The sequence below is a fragment of the Diorhabda sublineata genome, chromosome 3 (assembly GCF_026230105.1).
Source record: "Diorhabda sublineata isolate icDioSubl1.1 chromosome 3, icDioSubl1.1, whole genome shotgun sequence".
NCBI lineage: Eukaryota > Metazoa > Arthropoda > Insecta > Coleoptera > Chrysomelidae > Diorhabda > Diorhabda sublineata.
In genome coordinates, this window is record NC_079476.1 from 32,076,884 (window position 1) to 32,098,356 (window position 21,473).

Below are 21,473 nucleotides of genomic sequence, written 5' to 3' on the forward strand. Positions count from 1 at the left end.
CAAAATATTTAAATAAATGATCATATTATTTATTGATTATTCCAAAATAATAATTTTGGGATATATTGTCCCAATAGTATTGGTGAGTGGGTCGTATGTGTCCCAACAGTATTTTATGGTAGTAAAATAGTGGAGCGTATAAAATATATGTTGCATAATTGTAATTTAACATTTTTTTTATTGCATCTTTTGAAACCAGCATACATCGTTTTCTTGAATCTTCAGCTGGGATTTGCCAATGGCTACTATATTTCAGATCAGATCAGTTTTTAAAGGACTGAACTTATCCACTTCCTCAACAATTTATTGTGCCCTTATTGAGTCGCATCTATGATATGCCTTCTGGAGTACGTGTGGTGCGATTTAATTTGATTTAATCTTCAAACATTCCAAAGGGAGCTGCTAAATATTTACTCTGACAAAATAGCAGGGCTCACTGCAGGGACTTCTTTAAAAGATTGAAAATTCTGAATCATTTTTTTTCTTATTCATCTTTGAATTTGTTTGCCTAATTCGTAAGCACGCTTCTCCAATTTCAGAAAGGTCGTTGCACGGCTATCCACGGAATTCAGAGCACGACCTTTACCCACCTATTCCACGTTCAGAATTAGTGAAGGACTCAATATTTTACAATGCAAAAAATGCACAGTCACTTGCGGATTGAAATCAAATTAATATCAACTTTTCCCACATAGCACAATAATTTGAGGGCATATTTACTGGAAGGAGCCTTCAACTCTGTGAATTATTACCTATTACTATTACCTTTAATTTTGTTACTTATTGCGGTTTTCTTCTATATATTCAAATTTTATTTTATTTGTATCTTTATTTAGTTATTTTTATTTTTAGCTTTTAAAAGCTTTTGTCCACAAATTGTAACATAACTGATATCGCTAGATAGTTGTATATAATTTGTCTGTCTGTCTAATCCTTCTTCAAAGTAAATGTTATCCACTATATCTTGGAGCTCATTTTCTGTCGAAATTTGAATATATAGGTAATTCAATACCGACTGGACATAATTTTCCAATAATTAATATTATTGGGACATGTTTATTTTTGGAAATAAGAAATCTCATAAAAACTATTGCTGTACACAAAATAAGTAAAATACAATTATAAATAGCTTACTTGACAAATCCGAGCACAACACATATAAAAACAGAGTTAGTAATAAGCATGACACGTGTCTACTATTTGCTAGCAGCATCTAGACTGACAAAATATAATAGAAAAGAAAAAAGCAGACAGCAAACAGCAACGGAGCAGAGAGGTGTGGAGCCTATGACAGTACAGTACTGGAATCTCAGACTCTAATGCATTTGTAAGCATTTAAATTATTTTAGTAATTATTTTCTGTCTCAACAGTATTTAAAAGGTTGAGCCTTCAAAGACGTTTATTTCAAAAAATAATCTGATACACTAGTCAAAAGATTTTCTATTGAACAACATGGAGATAGATGCATTCACCTCTAGTAATTCAAACATGATTGAAGTTTGTTTTGATTGAGGCTCGACATCAACACTAATGTGGAGCATTGGTTAAAGAATGTTAATACGCGAAGAAAAATTCTATAATCTCTAAATACAATTGCTGTAAATAGTAATAAAAATGAGAGTAGTCTTCCAACAACAGATCTTTTCGCGACAATATACTTGTTAACTTTCCTTCATCACGAATAGCAGATATGAAGACCTTGATCTTTAGTAAATAAATGTGCAATACATTTTTCTGCTTACCCACTCCTAGCTACAGAATAAATAATGTAATGAACAATTTGTACTTGAAGATATAAGGAGTATCACTGAAATAAGTGTTTGTAATGTCTAGTTTGACGCATTTATCAAGTATTGATTCTGTGATCAAGTTAATAGTTGAAAATAATATTCTGTAACGTTTTCTTTTTAGGTTTTCAGACATTCAACAACAGCGGTTTTCACAATATATGACATTGCTAATAAGTAAGTAAGAAATAGTGACTACTCTTATAAAATTGTATTTCATATCTTGTGTGATTATCGTGGTGCAACTAGTCTAGCAAAGGAAAAACGATAAAATAAGTATAAGAGCGAATATCAGAGTTGATTCCAAATTATTTACGATGAATTCCCTCCGTGACTGTCCTTGAGGTATATCAGCAGTACGTCAAGCACATGATCATTCCATTTTATTTTATAAGCCTTTATACTTCCATTTAGAAGTATAGTTCTTTCAATATCAATAGCAGCTTACAAAAACTTATATAAAAACCCTTGTCGACAATTTTGTTTGATCCACCATAGGCGTAGATACCTCATTTTATAAATTTAACATTTTTATAAATACTTTTAAAAAGGCAATCGTATCATTATCAATTGGACGGCATTTTACGCAGCAATTTAGACAGATGCACTTAATTGTAGTCCTAATTGCAACTTAGAAAAAAATCATTATTATACCTCGTTAACTTGCTACAATTGAATATTAATTTATAAAGCTTCCTATTCGCCCATTGTCTAAAGAACGCCATATTTCTATTTATTTGAAGAAATTCATGAATTAAAAACTTCAATTTCTGTTTCAAGTTTAACACATAATGTGAGGTTGGTATATAGTTGATTGATTAGCTACTCGTTAATTTCATTTCAAGCTTAATAATTTGAAAAAACTTTGATTCAAAAGAGTTAAATGAACGATACAATAATATTCCTTATTCCTGATTGGTATTTTATATATTGGCGGATTCATAGATCATTTCTGAATGCATGTAATAAACAACTCATAAAGACTGAAAAAAATCCATTATAATTTAAAAGTTTGAATAGAAAACTCCGCAACTTGAGACAGCCATTTTGTTTAAAGCTAATCGCTCTTCGTGTTTTTTTCATCGTTAAGTTTTTTGTGTCTACTGTAAAATTGGGTTCTATGGTGTTATGAGATTTGCGACTTTAGCCGATATGTACAAGTACTGTTTATATTTTTTAGGAAGTACTACGATATTGCCAATAAACTTCCTTTACAATTAGTGACATTTGCCCCGAAAGGTCACGGTCTAGTATATGTTTTCAACAATAACATTTATTATTTAGAAGATTTTTCGGTAGACATTCAACAACCAATAACAGTTACGACTGTCGGGGCCACTGGAATTGTTTATTGTGGTGTTCCTGACTGGGTATATGAAGGTGAGTTTTATATATTACATATAAAGAATGTCAAGAAGTCCCTTATGTGGAACTTGTCCAATCTTTAGCGCTTAGTGGAGCCTATTTCAAGGAAGGCTCAGTTCGTGTCTTCTTACACCTTCAGATATTTTCCTGCCTCTTTCTAACTTAGACTGGCCATAACCAGTTGTTTCCAGTTTCTCACCGCATCCAACCATTCTGACCTCGGTCTTCGTCTCCCACTTGCATTCAATCTACCATCATTCTTATCCCTACTTCCGATCTAGCTTTCCATAGATGTTCCAGCAATTTTACTCTGGCTTTTTTATTATATTTACTACATTATCTCCATTCAGTACTGCTTCTATTCCTTCATTTATTGTTCTGTATACATCAGTTTTTATCGATCTGATAATGGTACGTCTAATTCTTCTTCCTATTCTCAGCATCATTTAGTCTTCTTTCTTTGTCACACTCATTGTCCCTGGAGTATTAGAATTTTTTTATGCCGCAAGTTATATGATATGTGTTATGAAAAATGAATATATTTCGTTTAAGAATATGATACTAATTATAGAAGTTTATTTTAAGAGGAAGTATTGAGTTCTGGATCAGCATTGTGGTTTTCTCCAGAAGCTACTCATTTAGCTTTCGCAGTTTTTCATGACGAGAGCGTTCGAGATTTCTCTTATCCAGTGTACGGGCAGCAAGGAACATTGGATAATCAGTATCCTCACGACGCCGTTATTAAATACCCTAAGGTAATTATGATGTGTAATATTTCCCTTATTGAAATAACAAACAAAAACAAAATATGTTCTGGACTGTAAATTACAGTATAGCTATTGATTTATCAAATCAAAATGAAATTAAACGTTTGCAGTTATTTCTAGTAGAAAGTGAGATGTAGCGTAGAGATCACAACAATAGAAATGATTGCTCTTAAGTGTGTGAGTGTAATTTTTAACCAAACTACAGCCACAAAATGAGCTAATATTAATTTAGGTAGATTTTCATATTACCATTCGACTTTCAAAAACGATTAACAAAAATAGAGGGTCTTAAAAATGTAGTAGAATCGTATCTTCCTTTGAACTAATCACTACAGTATAGCCCAAAATGAACAGTACTAAACTAGTGATTATTCTATTGTTTTAAGAAATACATTTTATTGACACTTCATTACCTATTTTAAATATATTCCTTGCTCAAAACAGACTTCGTACCGATGTTTCAAGTCTCTCGTCATCATATGGTTGACTCAAACATATGCGTCTGGAGATGTCAGGTCTCGAGAATGTCAAGGATAAGGGAAGTCAGTAAATCCTGATATAAATCTGCTTGGAAAATGCTCTCGAAAAAATTGACGAACTACGGCAGCAGTATAGCAAGTTGCCCCGTCCTGGTGGAAAAAATCTAAATCACGTGCACGATAAAATTGGGTTGATTAGGGATAAAGCGCATTAAAATGTATATGTACCTCTGTTGATTAAGTACTGAACATTTTTCAAAAATTTTCATATAATCACGAGGATGTTATTAGTTGATGTACAATCACATTTGAAAAGGCACCCAGTTTCTTCAGAATTCTTGGCAAGTAAGTTCTTTTTAAGCCAAGATGCAACGCTGCTCTGGTTGGCTTTCGATATTTTCTAATATTCGCCCAAAGATACAACTGTAAATCATAGTAGGACTCACTACCTTTTTCACAATTTCTATTTTTTTGGTACCTTTATCATATAAAAGAACGAAGCTTTCATTGTACTAAATAATTCACCCACATTTCCTATTTTTTTCACTTATTTCTTGCTTCAGTCTGCCATTACTTTCTATTATAACACTTAGATATTTATCTTTTTATTTGTGCAATTTGCTTTCCCGTACTTGAATATTGTACTTTATCTTGCTACAATCATTCTCTTAGTTTTATTTGTATTTAATTTCAATATTTCCGATCTCGATAACAAAACCAAATCATCTTCGAATATCAATTCCGTTATATATGTTACCTCATCTGTCCTTTGCTCTTTTTATTGTTTATTTTTCATTAGAATTTTTCAAATGTTTCTTCATCTATTCTCGAATAATTTTTGTATCTTTTCTAATCTAGCTCCAGGGCTTGTCCTACTAACGCCTGATGTACTTTGTTATTTTCATTTTTAAACCGATCACAAAATATTGAATAAAATTTGAAGTTAGGAATTGTTTACTTTTTCTTATGGAGTTTTTATTAGTGGCAATCATGATGCGAGGGCAAAGGACTTGCATAATGACGTGCAATATTTGTTCACTGAATTGATCTTAGAAGAAATTGCATGCAATTTCTCTTACATTTTTTTGCATCATGTCAAGCGGCCTTAAAATGTGATCTAGTTTGATTGTAAACGTAGATCGTCGTCGTTCAAGTAATTTTCATTTAAGTATGGTTAAGGAACACCGTAAAATTTCAGCTAAACATGACCTTTTTAAATCATTTTTCATTCAAAAAATTGGATTTTTATCACGGCATTTCGTTACTATTAGCATCGTCAGTAAAAATACTCAGATTTCCGTTAAACAAGTTAAAAAAATATGAATTTATTTACAGCGTCTATGAACAGTTGAAAACTTCTTTAATGTTCATAATTAATTTATTGCAAAAATTTCTCTGTTTATATTTCATCAATTCCACTAGTATTAATAGGTAGTAAATATTTTTTAACGTCAGCAAAATCAAAAAAACCTAAAACCCACAGTTTCGATGGTCCAATTTTGTTTGCGATCATTTCAATCAATTTTATTAACACTAACGAGTATGAATTGATATTTGGTAGTCCACGAATTTTAATCATAAAAGAGAAAAACGGTTCAATGCATAATTGAGATATTCAGTCGTCGTTCCACTACTGCACTTTGGATCCTAGTTTCGATTATGTTCACCACATACTAAACAGATAATTAACGGAAGACAAGAGCCGCATAAACATGCTGACACTGATGTGTCGGCTCTGGTTGCAGAGCCAATTTATTTAGTTGACCGCAGCTATTCCGTTTGCTGACGTGTCTGGAGTTTGATTGTTGTATTCTAAAAATCTTCACATTTATAAACACTGCTGTTGACAACAAAACCCTAAACAGAGATTAGAATTATGAGAGATTTTAATTGTTAACCATATATTTTGTTTTCTAATATAACTTTCATCTAGAACGGGTTAATTGTTTAGTAAATAATTTTCCATTATTCACTTTATATTTTTATGGATCTTTCCTTTAACAAATTTTCCCCAGCTCAACCTTTTACGAGATATCACCCTAAATCTTTGGTATAGGTGCACATAAATAGCCTGTTTGCTATTGCGAACGCGTGGCTTAAAACTTTGAGCTCTAACGAAAATTGATAAACTTTTCCCTGGGTCCAAAAAATTTTTCAAACTCCGTATGAGGTGTAGGTCCAATGAAAAATAGGGAAAAAAATTGATTCGAAATAGAAGTGCAAGAAATGATGTTTTTTGTGTGCGTTTCATAGGCCCGCTCTGGGCTGGAAGTAAAGTTTACCGCTAAAACTTTCCTCAGGGCCCAGACCGCGAGATGTTGATGCTTTCTACAAAACAAGCTGATGAGACAGTAAGGATTGACAGACGATCAGGAGTGGTTGTAAAGCCTCATACTGTGGTCGACTATTATAAAGGTAAATCTCCTATACATGTATATGACCAAATAGCAAATTACAACACATTTTTGAGAAGGACGTTGATGTGGTTTAAGAAAATTGTTATTGAGCTGTTATTTGGTACAGTAATGATAAATGCTCATATTATTTATAAAAGAATATAGCAATTACTGATTTTTAAATCAGTGTAGCAAAGAAGTTACTGAAGAAAAAAACTAGGTATGTTGCTGATCAAGAGAAACCAAAACCAAAAAAACCCATTGCCTAGTGAAGAAAGAAGGTCTAAGTCAAAAAGATGAAAAGAGATGGTATAGGTACAGTGAAAAAAAATTATTGGAAAATTCTTAATTTCTTAATGTTATTTTTATATTGTAATATCTTTTTCGTCATTTTTTTTTTACCCTTAAAAACAAAATTAACAAAAATATGTACAGGTAATATGAAGGCTAGCACAAGTTAAGAAATGTAATCAAATATTATTTGAATTATGTCGAAGAAAACAAGAAAAAAACTAAGACAAAATCAAATGAACCAAGGGTAATATTTCAAAGATCGAAGACGGTCCAACCTAAGTGTAAAATATATTTAAATACGGTCTCTTGGGCCGTGAAGGAGGTTTGGAATAAAATATGTCATGCAGTCCATAGGATCGCTCTGGGTTGTGAGTAAAGTTCAGTTTCGGGCCTATAGACCGCACAAGGGCTCAACGTGTTAAGCGAGAGCATATGGTTGAACACGTGAATTTTACGTGGTATGATTCAAACGTATTAAAATCATAGGAAAATCTTGTGTTTATATTAAGGAAACGCGAACAAAGAATTACTGCCGGCTAAAGTGTCGCCAGGACGAGCCAAAGGGGTTTAATTGAAAAAATCACGTGGCATGTACATGGATGAAAATAATTTTATTCTTCAAATTTTAAGTGGCAGATAAAGAAGTGGTGGCAAAAGACGTATTGAGAAACCACACTTTAATAGAAGATTTGTGATAATTATTAATATTTATAAAATACTGAAATGAATTTCATTATTTTCACAACTTTAAGTTTTTGATTTATATCGAAATTTGTTAAATATATGGTTTTTTCATCCATTGCATAAAGGACTTGCCGATATATTGTAGTGTTTCCAAAATACTGCAAATGGTAACTAACTACCAAGCCCATAAAATACACATGCTTTTTGAGAGATATTGCTCACTTTCTATTTTGTGTTAGTAATATTAAAAGTACAATTGTGAGCATTATTAATTTGAAGTGAAGAAGAAGTTATCGGTACTTGAATTGTCAACATTTAACGAGTTCAAAGAAATAACATCGTCTATAGTTGTGTTAGTCGAGCTAGTTGATCCCCTTAAAATTTCCACTGCAGAAGCCATTTTGTTTTTATAGTCGTCTACGTAAACCTCCGCAACAGTGTTGGATTCCCACCAACCGTGCTTTTTTCGTTGAATTATATCCACTAATAGAGACGCCGAAGAGCGTTGAAACGTATACCCAGTGTAGTTTTTTGGATTAGTTACATGCAAATATGTTGCAATAAACGAGAGAATTTTTAAAAAGATATTGATACCTACAACTTGGGTTTTGCATTTTCCATTTCTATACTGCAAAAAGAAATAATCTGTTTTGAAATTTGTGGGACGTTGGTTTTTCTATTTGTTATAAATAATTACCAAGTTTAATCTATTGTCAGATATTTCACCAATAACAGTAAATCGACGTTGAACATGGGTTTTTGTATCAGGTACTGTGATAATTAAAACATTTCCGGTATTATTAATATCATTACACTTCATTTTATATAATTCCTCCCCCTCCGCAGAGCTCCTGCAACAGAAACTAGGTTTTCACGGGGAAATATTTAGATTTTTTGAGTCTATAGCCATATTTTTCAAATATGCAATAAGTTTCGAGTATTTACTAATATCTACGTCGTTATTTACCATTAAGGTGCCTTTCAGTTCTGAATAAGTCGACCAAAGTGTTTAAGCCTTTTTTAGTACGCCAATCCATAAAATAATTATCTTCCTTTAAGTACTGTTCCCTGGATTTCTCAGGTAGAAAATTCATAGTCGCTGTAGTTGCCGATTCAACAACATCTTCTGGTGTGCAATTTGAAGTTTCTTCACTATTACTCTTATACTACACTCCTTTCAATGAAACACAAAACAGATTTTCTTGAACGAATATCAAGAAATAAAAGTGTGACACTTTATTTGAGAAACGAATTGACATGAGAAAGAAAGCGTTCACATCTCACTATTTTGATAAAACAATTTTATAATTGCATAAAAAAATGACACGTTACGGCACTTTTTTTAACACAATGATTATATAATGGTCTTTTTTCTTGATTTTCCAAATATTCATAAGTTCGATACGAACAATGTTTTCGGAAATCCGCACGTATCCTACTGACTGCGCTAAATTAGTATCAATTAATTGGCGCAGTTGAACTGTGACTTTTGTCTTTCTAACGCCTTACTCGTTCATTAAAAATGCAGTTTCTCTTAACCTTTGAAGCATAAAATGAAATGCTAGTAAACACGTTCATATAACCAGAGTAGAACAGCAGCATGGAATGAAATTCATTATTTACTTTCAAATTGATTGGATAACGTGGGATGTAGTGCGAGAGTGTTTGTTTCTGTTCTAACGAATCTCAACAGACAAATGATGTGGTTACAATGACCTCGAAGAGATCTAAGTAATAGTCAACTCAATCATGTCGACAGAAGACATCAGCTAGAATGTCGATTTGCTAATTAACTTGAATTTTCAAAACCAAATTTAATAATTACAATAAGAGTTTATTTTGCAACATTTAATGGAGAATGTCCTTCTCAATAATATTGTAACGCTTTTATAATCTTTTATATGTCTATGATGTCATCTTTTTATATATGCAGAGTCGGCTTTCATATAAAACTATTTCACACTACAGAGAAATTTCGTAGGTACCTCTATTATCAGGTTTTGAATGAGCTGTGATACTGATTATTGTTTTTGTTTATGTACATATAAATGTTTATGATTAAAAAAATTAAATCATCAAAAAATTGAATGAATTGAATTGGAACTGGATGGAAAATTGGAGGCGTTGATATGGACACTTTATTTTAGATAAGCACATGCCCTTAAATTAAAAAAAAGTACTTTCCATCATTGATCCTTCTAGCACGAAAGGCTAAGACTAGCCTGAATATGTAACGAGCAAACCCAACGGCTGCACTGGAAGTGATCTTTAATCTTCCACCTGAGACAATGATAACCAAAGAACATCTATTGAATGTGTCGACGTAAGAAAGAATAATTTAAGAGTATTGATAATGAGTCTTGTTAGGTAATTGCCGTCTAAATTAACACCTGAAGACGCTAGGTGTAGCAAAAGACGCAACGTGCATTTGGCTACGTTGAAGACAAAACCTTTATCCCCATTCTCTCGAAATGTAAGAGACCATGGGACTAGAGAGCATCACATCTGGGGGAATAACAAATAGTAAATGAAGATTTCAGGCAGCTAAAGCCATTCCACATTCCAAACATTCTGAAAAGAGTACGTAAATAGAACAGTTAAAAACTCTGAGCATCCCCAGCTCAAACAAGAAAGAAAATACATTAGGTTCTTTGGGTTGTAGTGTTTAAGACACCATGATCTATACATAAATACATACATGTATTCATTACATTGACTGTTTATTTTCAGTTTGTTATCTACCTACTCCTTAGAATTTGATAACTGGTAACCCGATAGTTAACACGTATTCTATTAGATATGTCATGGAAATCGGTTTATCTAATCTCTCATATTAACAATAGATGGAAATTAATAAATAAAAACCTAAATATCAGATTTCATTACAAACATTTATATATAAGTTGTATCGCAATTTTTACCTGAACAACCTAAGAAAGACATAAACACTCATCAGTAATATTTTTCTTATGTCAAAAATAGAAAAGTAACGGAATGGTTGAATTAAAAACAAATACTAATCAAATGAAAGTTAAAAAGTTAAAACAAACGTTCATAAAGACATGGAATAGAATATTCTTCCACGAAAACAAAAATGAACCAGAAATTCTAATAAACTTAGTATACAATGTTAGCTGAATCTACAACTTAATTACTTTTTCTAAATTTTACTTTAAACAATACATTTGTGCGCTTTGCTTAACTGAAACGCGTTTACTTTTGTGAGGACCGACTATTAAGTTATCTTAAGAAGAATGACCCACTACACTAACTATTTGAGTTGATGGCTTGATCATCATCATCATGCCTTTCAATCCTTTGAATTATGGCTATTTCTTAGTTTTTCTTTGCTCTCCTTTCTCACTCCTGTGTTGTGTTTGGACCAGTTATAGTTGTCATTATTTTTCTCTCGGTTCTTTTAAGCTCTTCTTCTTCTCTTTTGTTGATTACTATTATTTCCATCGCATACGTGATTACTGGTCTTATTAGGGTTTTGTATGTTTTCATATTGTTTTGTTTGATTTTGTTTTCTTTAAAGGTTTTTGTTTGTTCCTTTATCCTGTCTCTGGTTGTTTGTCCCAACGTTATTCCTAGATAGTTAAACGTCGATACTGTTTCATAATTGTATTTATTATTTGTGTCTCACAAGTTATGTCGGTTTTTATATCTGATAATTCGTATGCCTCAATTTAAACCTTTCGTAACTTGTTGGAACTAGTCTCGAATGGTATGAAGAGTACTTACTATAATACATTACTCTTTTTCAATCACTTTTTCTTTGTTTATTGAAGACAGATCACACCACGAAAAAGTTTCGGATATAATTTAAGCTCTAAGGAAATTATGAGGGGAAACTTAAGTGGCTCTTTCAAGACTTTAAATTTTTTAACTTTAATATCGGTCCTTCCGTTTCAAAAGGTTGCCGACCCTTGGACACTAACGTATTTACACATTTACACATTGGGTGATAATATATAGCTGATGCGATTATATCAGTATAAATATCCAGGCTTAGTTGACCAAAATCAGGTTCCCTTTTAACAAAACAATGGTAAACTGCTCATTCGACAGTTACCCGGAATAAGATCGAAGAGCTTGGTGGTTTGAACCATCATATCCAGCGTAAAGTCCGGGCTTTGCATATTTTAATATTTATTCAAATCTAAGGTGAAAATTTTTAATTCAAAGGAAATGTTGAGTAGTTCACCAATTTCTAATCCCAAAAATGGTTTCACCACAGTCTCAAAGAGCTTCGAAATTCGGATTAAAGCCATAAAATATGATCGACTGTATTTCCAATAGTAAGGCTTCCCTTTTGTATGATTATTTAATAAACACAAAAAGAGAGAGACACTCTCTATATTTGATTCTATTGATGATTGAAATTCAATAAATTTAGTGAATGATTTAAATTCGAAGATCTAAGGAAATTTCAAGATTTTGGATTTAGTCATTTTCTGGATTCTATAGATGTACACTGAACAATTTGATTACATGATTAACGTGGTTTTTGTTAGAGTTACTTCCATGTTTACAAATTTGCGATCATTTTGTAAATATGTAAGAAATTCAGTTTTTAATACTTTTTTTAGGTTGGTACTACAAATCCACTAGTAAGTACGTATGTGTATGAAATAGCAACGAAAACTACGAGAGAATTCCAACTTCCTCCTACCATCAACAACAAAGAACCTAACAATGATTATATTTTGTACGGATTAACTTGGATATCGAATTCACAAGTAGCCATGGTTTCATCTAATAGAATTCAAAATGAAAGTGTTATAATCAGATGTCTTTTGGATGGCACATGTGTAGAGGTGAGAATCAATTTTCAACAGCTTGTAACTAACTAACTTGTAGCTATAACTTTTTAAGAAGGATACTAAAATATAAATTGAATCTTTGAATTGAGAAATATGTGATTACAACATCAATGCTTTCAAAGCTTTCCTATTAGATATTTCCAAAAAAATTATGAGATATTAATAAGTCAACCAGTGGCTAAAGGAACTTAGAGGAGTATCAAAGAAAGTTATAAAAATAATATCGATAGGTTCGTTCCTACCCATCAAATAACCGACAACGGGGCAATTACCGTTTCACGAACGAATGTTTTGTTTTCCAACCGATTTAAGTATCGTTTGTGAATCGTTTTCGCGACGTTCTTTTTGATGTTAGGTTGAAAACAAGTACTGTTACCAGAACAGTGCAAAGCCGGAGATTTTGCAGAAAATATCGATCCTAATAACCGTTCCAAGAATGGTGCAGATTAGCAGGCTGGAACAAACCTAATAATAAATACTATACCAATATAGAATAAGAAATATCTGAATAACTAGAAAGACTACTATATGGAGGAAGCTTAAATTCGACGTCATTTATCACATACTTGGATTAAATTATCAAGAAGTCAAAAGAAATCGAAAACTACGAATAGGATACATAAACTTGAACAGAGTAGAAATATCTGAAGGAGCAAAAAAAAACAAAGAAAAACAATTGCAGCAAATAGAAATATCGAAGGAACTATTGGAAGAAAACTATGATAATTAATAAGAATAAGATAATAACAGATTTATAGATAACTATGAACATGAAAATAGAAGATAGAGTACGTGTAGACAATTCAATATGCAAAAAGACAAACCAAGAAAAAACCATTTTCTAAACAAACACACTTTGTTTGGAATGCAGTAAAAAATGAGAAAAAAGAGTTTTAGAATAAATCTTGGAATAACGGGTATTTAAAGGATAATTTGATTTTTGTTTATTATGGCTTATGATCAGTACAGTTTGCAAGAATTCTAGCTTGCCGTTTGTTTACTTAGGAAATATTTCATATGAGACTAAAGATAATTTCAGAACAAAAATAAGAAAAATCATTTTTTTTTAATTCATGTTCTCAGTAAGATTTGATATACCAAACAAAGGATTGTAAACTGCGTTCACGAACCATTGAATCGAAGCTATTTTAAGTTGAAAGCCTCATTTGGATGAAGGCCCGTATAAATGATTTATTTTACAGAAAGTTGTGATATAATTTGCAGAATCAAGTCAATTAAATAAAAAATATTAGAGAAAGAGTCCATAGATTGATTAGAAGTTAGTGAAAATTCAATGTTCTAGCGCATTAACTAAAGTAGAATTACCCACAAGACTAGGTTAGTACGTAAGTAAGGGGGATGAATTATTTGAGAAGGATACTACATTATATGGAGTCACAAAGAAAGATAACGTAAGGACGTATATAAAACACAGCCAGTTATAAAGGGAAATGTATCTGTGCGAAACACTAAGCACAAAAAAGGAAAGCAAAAATTGTAAACAAGTAACGTAGCAAAGACCAACACAATCGTGGGACAAGACGAAGAAAGGAAAGAAAATACATCGAAAAATAGAAAGTAGTAGAAAGACCTTATGAGAGAATAGACATTTTAGTATTATTGGGCATTAGTCACATTAAAGGTAATAAATATCTCGAATGGGTTATGAAAAAAAATATATAAAACAGCTAAGGTACATAAATGTGTTGAAATCTAAGTGTCAAATGAATGCATTCGATTTATCAATATGCATATTTCTATTTAAACATATCATGAATATATGCTTACTATTTTGTTTATTTGCTATGTCTAATACATAAAACTAAATTACCCATTCTAGGAGACTTCTCGGAAAGAGTCTCAAGGCTGGATAGTACCAATTCTACCTACATATAATAAAGATGGTACGAAAAGATTGGAAATATTACCACAGCAGGAAGATGATGACCGATTTGACCATTTAGTATTGACTGACGTCCTTAGCAATACGCAAAACAGATTAACATACGGTAAATTTTTTGTTCTTTCGATTGACGGATGGGATGAAGAAAGAGGTATAATGTAAGTTTGGATTATTTCTCTTTTCTATTATACATTTAGACAATTTTTTTCACCAGTCTATTAATATATTCTCATACATTCCTACAAAAAATACATTGAAATTAGTAGATACAATTCCAAAAATATTGATGAATAATAACGGCCAGGGAGGTTCGTTAGTCGTTCAAGGGTATAAATCTGGAATTACTCGTGGTGCACACAAACTTTTATGTCATACCAGTTCGTTTGGGTTTATCATTTTTTTTCTTTTCTATACTATGAAGATAGGATTTTGATGCTCTTTTAAGGGGCGTAAGTGATAAATATCAAAATATATCGATTGCTCCTGACAACCGGTTATAAGTCAACTTGTCACCCTTGTGTTGTAATAATTTATGCCATACAAAACATGTATCTCAATTACTTAAAAAACACTCTTTATTAGGTTAAAATTAGAAGCATGAGGAATACTCTTAATGTTTTATTTTTTACCTTCTAATGGTTTATTCTTCTTTTCAAAAATGCTCGGAGTTTAGGATACTACGAGGGTCACTTTTGTTTCAATATCCGATAGGCTATAAATAAAAGACAAGTTTACAGACCTTGAAACTTCTGGAAATTCCGTAGACAAGGCAGTAATGGCAAATCTGCGGTTTTCTTTAACCATTCTGTCAACTCGTTGAACCAGGTCCTTGAACCCCTTCATCATACACATCATTACGGCCATCTTTAAACTTTCTACACCACCACTCATGAAGTTTTCCCTATACAGACGACCCATTCTCCGATGAATTTCTGCAGCACTATTGCCTTCAGCCCGTAGAAAACGAATCACACTTCGCAATTCACACTTGGCGACAGCATAAATAATGGCGGACATGTTTACGTGACTGTAGCACTTCGCCGACTGTCGCCTGAATGTCAACAATGGCGGAGTGTGTAGTACGAGACCTATCGGAAGTTAAGAAAAATTATTCCTCGTATATAGAAATATCTATATTTTGTGAAATGTCTCTGTAAAAACGGTGGATTCCAGTATGAAATATCAACACCATAAGCTCGAGGGATTATTTTACCTCAAACAACCAGAGTAGATCTGTTGAATAATCTACCTAAGAAAGTTTTACGAATTCTTACAGAAGTTCTATCGGGCCACTGTCGCCTCAACAAACACCTGAAGACGCTCGACCTAGCAAATAATGTGGCGTGCAGATTTTGTTGCACAGAGGACGAAACCTCTATCCACATTCTCTCGAATTGTAAAACACTAAGTAACTCCAGAGCACTACACCTGGAAGCGCTTGGAATAGAAGAATAAAAATTTGGTTCGCAGTGTATACGAGACCCCAAATCTATATATACATACATATAAACCTCAAAAAATATGCTGGCTATTGTTTACGTGTGAAACTCTTTCTGTCACGTTTCTACATTACGAAAGTTTCGGGCACTTATGTTTCATTTCAGGATCATTCAGCACTAAAACATCACAAAAACTAGGGGGAAATATCTGGGTTCAGGGTGATGAAAAATGCTGACCACTATGGCTTTTCTTACAAATAAAACTATAAAGATTATCGTTTGTCGCTAGATGGCGGGGCATATTCCATTATAAAAAATATCAGAAATAGGTGATTAGTGATGATAACCATCAAAACTGAAAGAATTAATTGATCACCTCAAATCTCACATTCACCGTCAAATTGTACCAATAGCAGGCCATATCGACGATGTTAGTATGCTTAATGATTAGAATAAAGCATCCAAAAACGTTTTTACATAAATTAATCAAAAATAGAATATATGACAAACCTTGTGCCAAGTGGAATTCTATGTATAGTAAGTGATAGTATTGACTAAGTAAGCTCCTACTTATACTTGGGACATGAAATCATAATTAGCAGAGATAACCCGACCCGTGAAATAAGCGCAAGGATAGGTTCAGCACAGACCGCCTTTGGTAAGCTCAATCATGTCTTCAGATTCAAAATACCTGTTTTTTTGAAGAGAAAGGTGTCTGAACAATACTATATACCTTCGCTGAAACTCTAGCCATAATAAAAACTACCATCAACAAAATGCAGCGATGATTGGAACAAAGTTTAGGTTAAATTAGGGTTAGGAGCAAAGTTTATCTTTGGGGGATAGAGTGTCAATTTGCCATTACACAGGAAGATAAGTTTAACGGATATGGTAGTAAAAATAACTGGTTTGAATAGAATAGAACTGGGCAGAATAGGATGATAGACGATTGGTAGACCAACAGGTTTTTGAGTGGAGACACAGAGAAATAGAGGACGCATTTCACACTTCACACACACTTTCACAGAAGCTATAGATGCAGATAATGAATTATTAGTCAACCTTTGCTGGAAGAAGTTTAGCTATAGGCGAAGCCTTCCAGGATTGCCAAATTATTTTGTCAATCAAATAATTTTGTTAATTGAGAATAAGAATCTGTTTTTTCCATTCATGGGGGCCATAATGTGTGTTTTATCGCCAGACAGACATAAAGTAATCCATTATATAGATAGTATCTGGGGTATAAAGACGCAGTAGTGTATTGACATAAAATAAATTATATAAGGTGTATCTTATGTTTGTTAGAAAACAATAGAGATAACTTAATTCCTTTTCTTTTGACGTTCCAAATATCAAAGCAGAGAAAGCTCCTACACGTGAAATAAAATGATCCAGACAGATAACTCATTCAGTTAAGAAATTTCATTTATAGTGATTCGTTTATTGCCGAATAAAGTTTCAATGGATCTCGAATCTGAAGCATTCTATTTCATTCGTTCGCTCCATTCGTATTTTAATTTCAGTTTTACTATTTCCTTTATTTAAGTTTGGCTCATTTCTATTCCGTATCATTCCATATCCTGCATAAGTTCATTTTAATTCACAAAATAAATATATTATAAGTAAAAAAATCTGTCCCTTTCTTTCCTTTTAATCAATGAACTCGAAATATGATTTGAATATAAACGTTTCAAATATATTCAACGAAATTTGAGTCTGCTTGAGTTTAATTTGGTCACTAACAATTTTATATTTTAGTTATTATACTGCTAGTGGTGATGACAGTCCTTCCAGTCAGAATACTTACGCCATTGACGAATTAGGAAACTCAAAATGTTTAACATGTTCAATAACAATAGATGGTGTTCCTTGTGGATATGGTACAGCCTACTTCAGTAAATCGTATTCATATTATACCAACCAATGTATGGGGCCAAAAATACCACTAACACGTATCCATAATATTGATGTTGTAAGTTTAATATGAAAGGGAATAGCTTTATACATCAAAAAAACCCTGAAAAAGCTGCTCTAAAAAAGTAAGGGGAGTTTACGAATATAACCTTCTTCCAAGGTATTAATTGAAAACGTAAAAGAAATACTTATCCTGCATAAGATTCGAAATACTCCTGCTGTTTCGGTTTGACTTGAAAAAGTACGTTGAAATTTACATGTAATTCAAGATGACCTTTGAAAATAGTTTCAGCCACACATATTCATATGCGCCATCTATTGAAATGTGAATCGACATGTTGAATGAAGGGCAATATTCAGTGATTTATTTGTGATATTGTTTAACTGCAAAAGTTTTTGAAGATGTTTTGTCTGCCCATGGTATTTCGTCCCAACTATCACCCGATCTAAATCCTATCGCACCGATCTACTAAGAATTCTCACATATTCTTCCTAGACAAAATCACTGTGAGCTATTTCGATGATCTAATTGAATCTATGCAGGCGAGATGCTTGGCTGAATATACTTCAATTTTTTTAATAAATACAATAATGTTGAAAGGTATAGAAACTCACATTATTGTTTCAAACTTTCAAACATTTAGTACGTAATATAAGCACTTGGTTACCAAAAAATGGAATCCGTTAAAACACATGCTAAAATTTCATGAACTTACTCAATCATTGTGGAGCAGTTTTTTCATTATTGTTAAAACATACATATCAACTGCTGTTGAAGAGATTTTTTCATATTTTCATTCATTGACGATTGAGAATGTAAAAGGGAAGTGGATTTTAAATGTTCACCTAAGATTGTTCCAAATACAGGATAATTACTGATATACTTTTTAGCCAGATGATATTTTGTTGTGGGAAGACAATCCAGAACTTAAGGCAATTCTTAACCTCAAATTACAGCCTGTTATCAAGGACTTAGTGGTTCCCATTAACGATCAGTTTTCAGCAAGAGTAAGGATGTTCCTACCTCCAAATTTAAACGAACAAGACTCTAAAAAATATCCCACAATTGTGGACACGTAAGTATAACTCACTCATATTGAAATTAGTTTAGTCAATTTCGAATGCGTCCAAAAGTATATATCTACAAATATTTTAGCTCTATCGATTTGATAAAACCTTTATTTATTGATGTTTAATATCAGCTAATATGGCGAATGCTTGATTTTTGTCAACACATTTTCAAATAATAACAAGTTGAGTAAAAGTGAAATAATTAATTTTTAGGTATGGTGGTCCAGGTCTAAATGTTATAAACGACGCCCATCAAACAGGTTTTCACAGTTATCTAGTTACCAATAGAGAATACATTTACGTATATATAGATGGAAGAGGAATAAGTAATGACGGATATAATAAATTATACCAAATGTATAGGCAATTTGGTACTGTCGAAGTTGAAGATCAGATTCACGTTACAAAGTAAATAAGTTGATTTCGTTTATTTAATAAATTGTTAAACAATATTTATTCAGATACTTGCAAGACCATTTACCATATATCGATGAAAGAAGGACAGGAATATGGGGGTGGAGTTACGGTGGCTTTTGTTCTAGTTGGGCTTTGGCAAAAGACATTGATCACGTTTTTCTTGGTGCCTTATCAGTAGCCCCTGTTACCAATTTCATTTATTATGGTGAGTATGAAAATAATTTACATTTAAAAGCAGTACACTCAGATAGGACAACAAAATAGGTTAGTTAACATTAGTTTTTTCGACAACATAAAAACCTATTCACATTTTGATGAGTGCGAGTCCAAGTGCTGTAATTGGTTGTTGAACAACAAGTATGGGTGGAAAACCTCAAATAAGTGGAAAAATATTTAAGGCAGTGATATTTGAAAGCTAAAAACTCTTCGCAATGGAACTTTCAAGACAGAATAGTTTCAGGGGACAGAATTGAGAAACAATAAATATGGCAAACAAGCAAATACTTGTCTTCTGAAGATGCCATGGTATACTAGTCGATTAATATGATGACTGAAGAGTCATTTTATATATTAGTGAACTTAGCACTTGTAATACAGAAATCAGATTTTGAATGCTAAAATTAACAGTTCCGAGTCTGCGCTAAACACTAACAATGAAACTAGACAAGTATATAAGGATGTTATAAGGTCGTTATTAGGAGAAGAGCACACAAAAATATGAAACACAACAGTGGTTGTGTTCAACTTTTAGTCCCCTATCTTAGAAGACCAAATCAAAAAAAGATCACAGATTTATTAGCCTTACGAATCATGCTTTAAAAAAATTCCTAAAAATTATACACCGAACAATTTACTAAAAATGCGATTCACAATTTGGGTTTAGACAAAGATTATCTACACCAGAAACAATAGTCGCCACCCAGAGTTGTCATGACAAAGAAAACATTCCTGACTCTACGTCATTGACTACGAGAAGACATTCGATAGAGTGCGACACCACAAACTAATGCAATCCCACCAAAGACATTCCATGCATTATGAACTTATAGAAATAGATAATAATTTGTCCAATACCATGAAAAATGAAAGGGGATTAAGATAAGGATATGTGCTATATCTATCTATCAGATTTGCTGATGACACAGTCTTCTCTTAAACGAAGATAACTTGTCGGACCTACAGTAATTGATCAATAAAGTAGCTGAACGAACCAAAACACTGGGTTTAAATATAAACACAGAAAAAATAAACTTTATGATCATATCTAGAAAACACAATAAGTATTTCTGAGACTTCCAGAAGTGTTTACCTCAACTTACGATTAAGATTCAACAAATGCTACCCGTGGTTGGTGCTTCTCTACCGTATGGAAGGTTGGCCCTTGAAGAAGGATGGACTGAATAAAATAGAGGCTTTCGAAATGTAGATATATCGCAGAATCCTGGACAGCTAAAATAACAAATAAAGAGATACTAAGACGTGTTAACAAACAATCAGAAGTGTTTGTAATTATTAAGAAGAGGAAAACAGCATACTCAGAGCATATGATTTGAAATATACGAAATATTAATTCCTGCAACATTAAACTGAAGGCAAGATCGATGGCCGAAGAGGGGGTGAAGGAAAATCTCTTAGCGGCTGCGAAATATCAGACATTGTACAGGCCTTCACGATATACAGTCGTTAATGTACGGAAATGGGAAATCTTACCACAAACATCAATTGTTGGACAGCTTTGGAAGACGAAGATTTGATAATTTGCACTTGACTACCAATCATACAATCACATCATGCTCGTATCTGCTGAGTATCTGCACTAATCACTTACACTTCCACTAACCACATAATTCAATGGTAACAATAGATGTTCCAGTATTAGCTAATAAGCTGGAAGGTGTATTTTGTTTACGTTGTTCAACTTGCCGTAATTGCAGTTTAAACAAAAAAAGGTACTTCGAAATAATTATGAATATGCAATGTATTTAAATGAACTAGGCACTAAGTTTAACCCAAAGAGATAAATACCTTTTGCTTAAAAGCAAAGTACCATCAACATCAATGATCTGCCAAGAATAAAAACAAGTTTAGCTGCTTCATCCACCGAATTTTAAAAAAATGATTCAAGGCGTT

At 32.6% G+C, this 21,473-nt stretch overlaps 1 protein-coding gene across 1 annotated transcript in view; it reads left to right on the forward strand.

Annotated features, from left to right (window-relative positions):
• LOC130441591 (venom dipeptidyl peptidase 4-like) overlaps positions 1-21,473 on the forward strand; it is a 37,120-nt gene that overhangs the window by 9,469 nt on the left and 6,178 nt on the right. Inside the window, exons 5-13 of the mRNA XM_056775332.1 lie at positions 1,913-1,965; positions 2,969-3,168; positions 3,739-3,908; positions 12,366-12,593; positions 14,440-14,660; positions 17,700-17,913; positions 18,747-18,931; positions 19,140-19,334; positions 19,388-19,548. Of these exons, the coding sequence (XP_056631310.1) occupies positions 1,913-1,965; positions 2,969-3,168; positions 3,739-3,908; positions 12,366-12,593; positions 14,440-14,660; positions 17,700-17,913; positions 18,747-18,931; positions 19,140-19,334; positions 19,388-19,548 (1,627 nt within the window). The remainder of the gene's footprint in view (positions 1-1,912; positions 1,966-2,968; positions 3,169-3,738; positions 3,909-12,365; positions 12,594-14,439; positions 14,661-17,699; positions 17,914-18,746; positions 18,932-19,139; positions 19,335-19,387; positions 19,549-21,473) is intronic.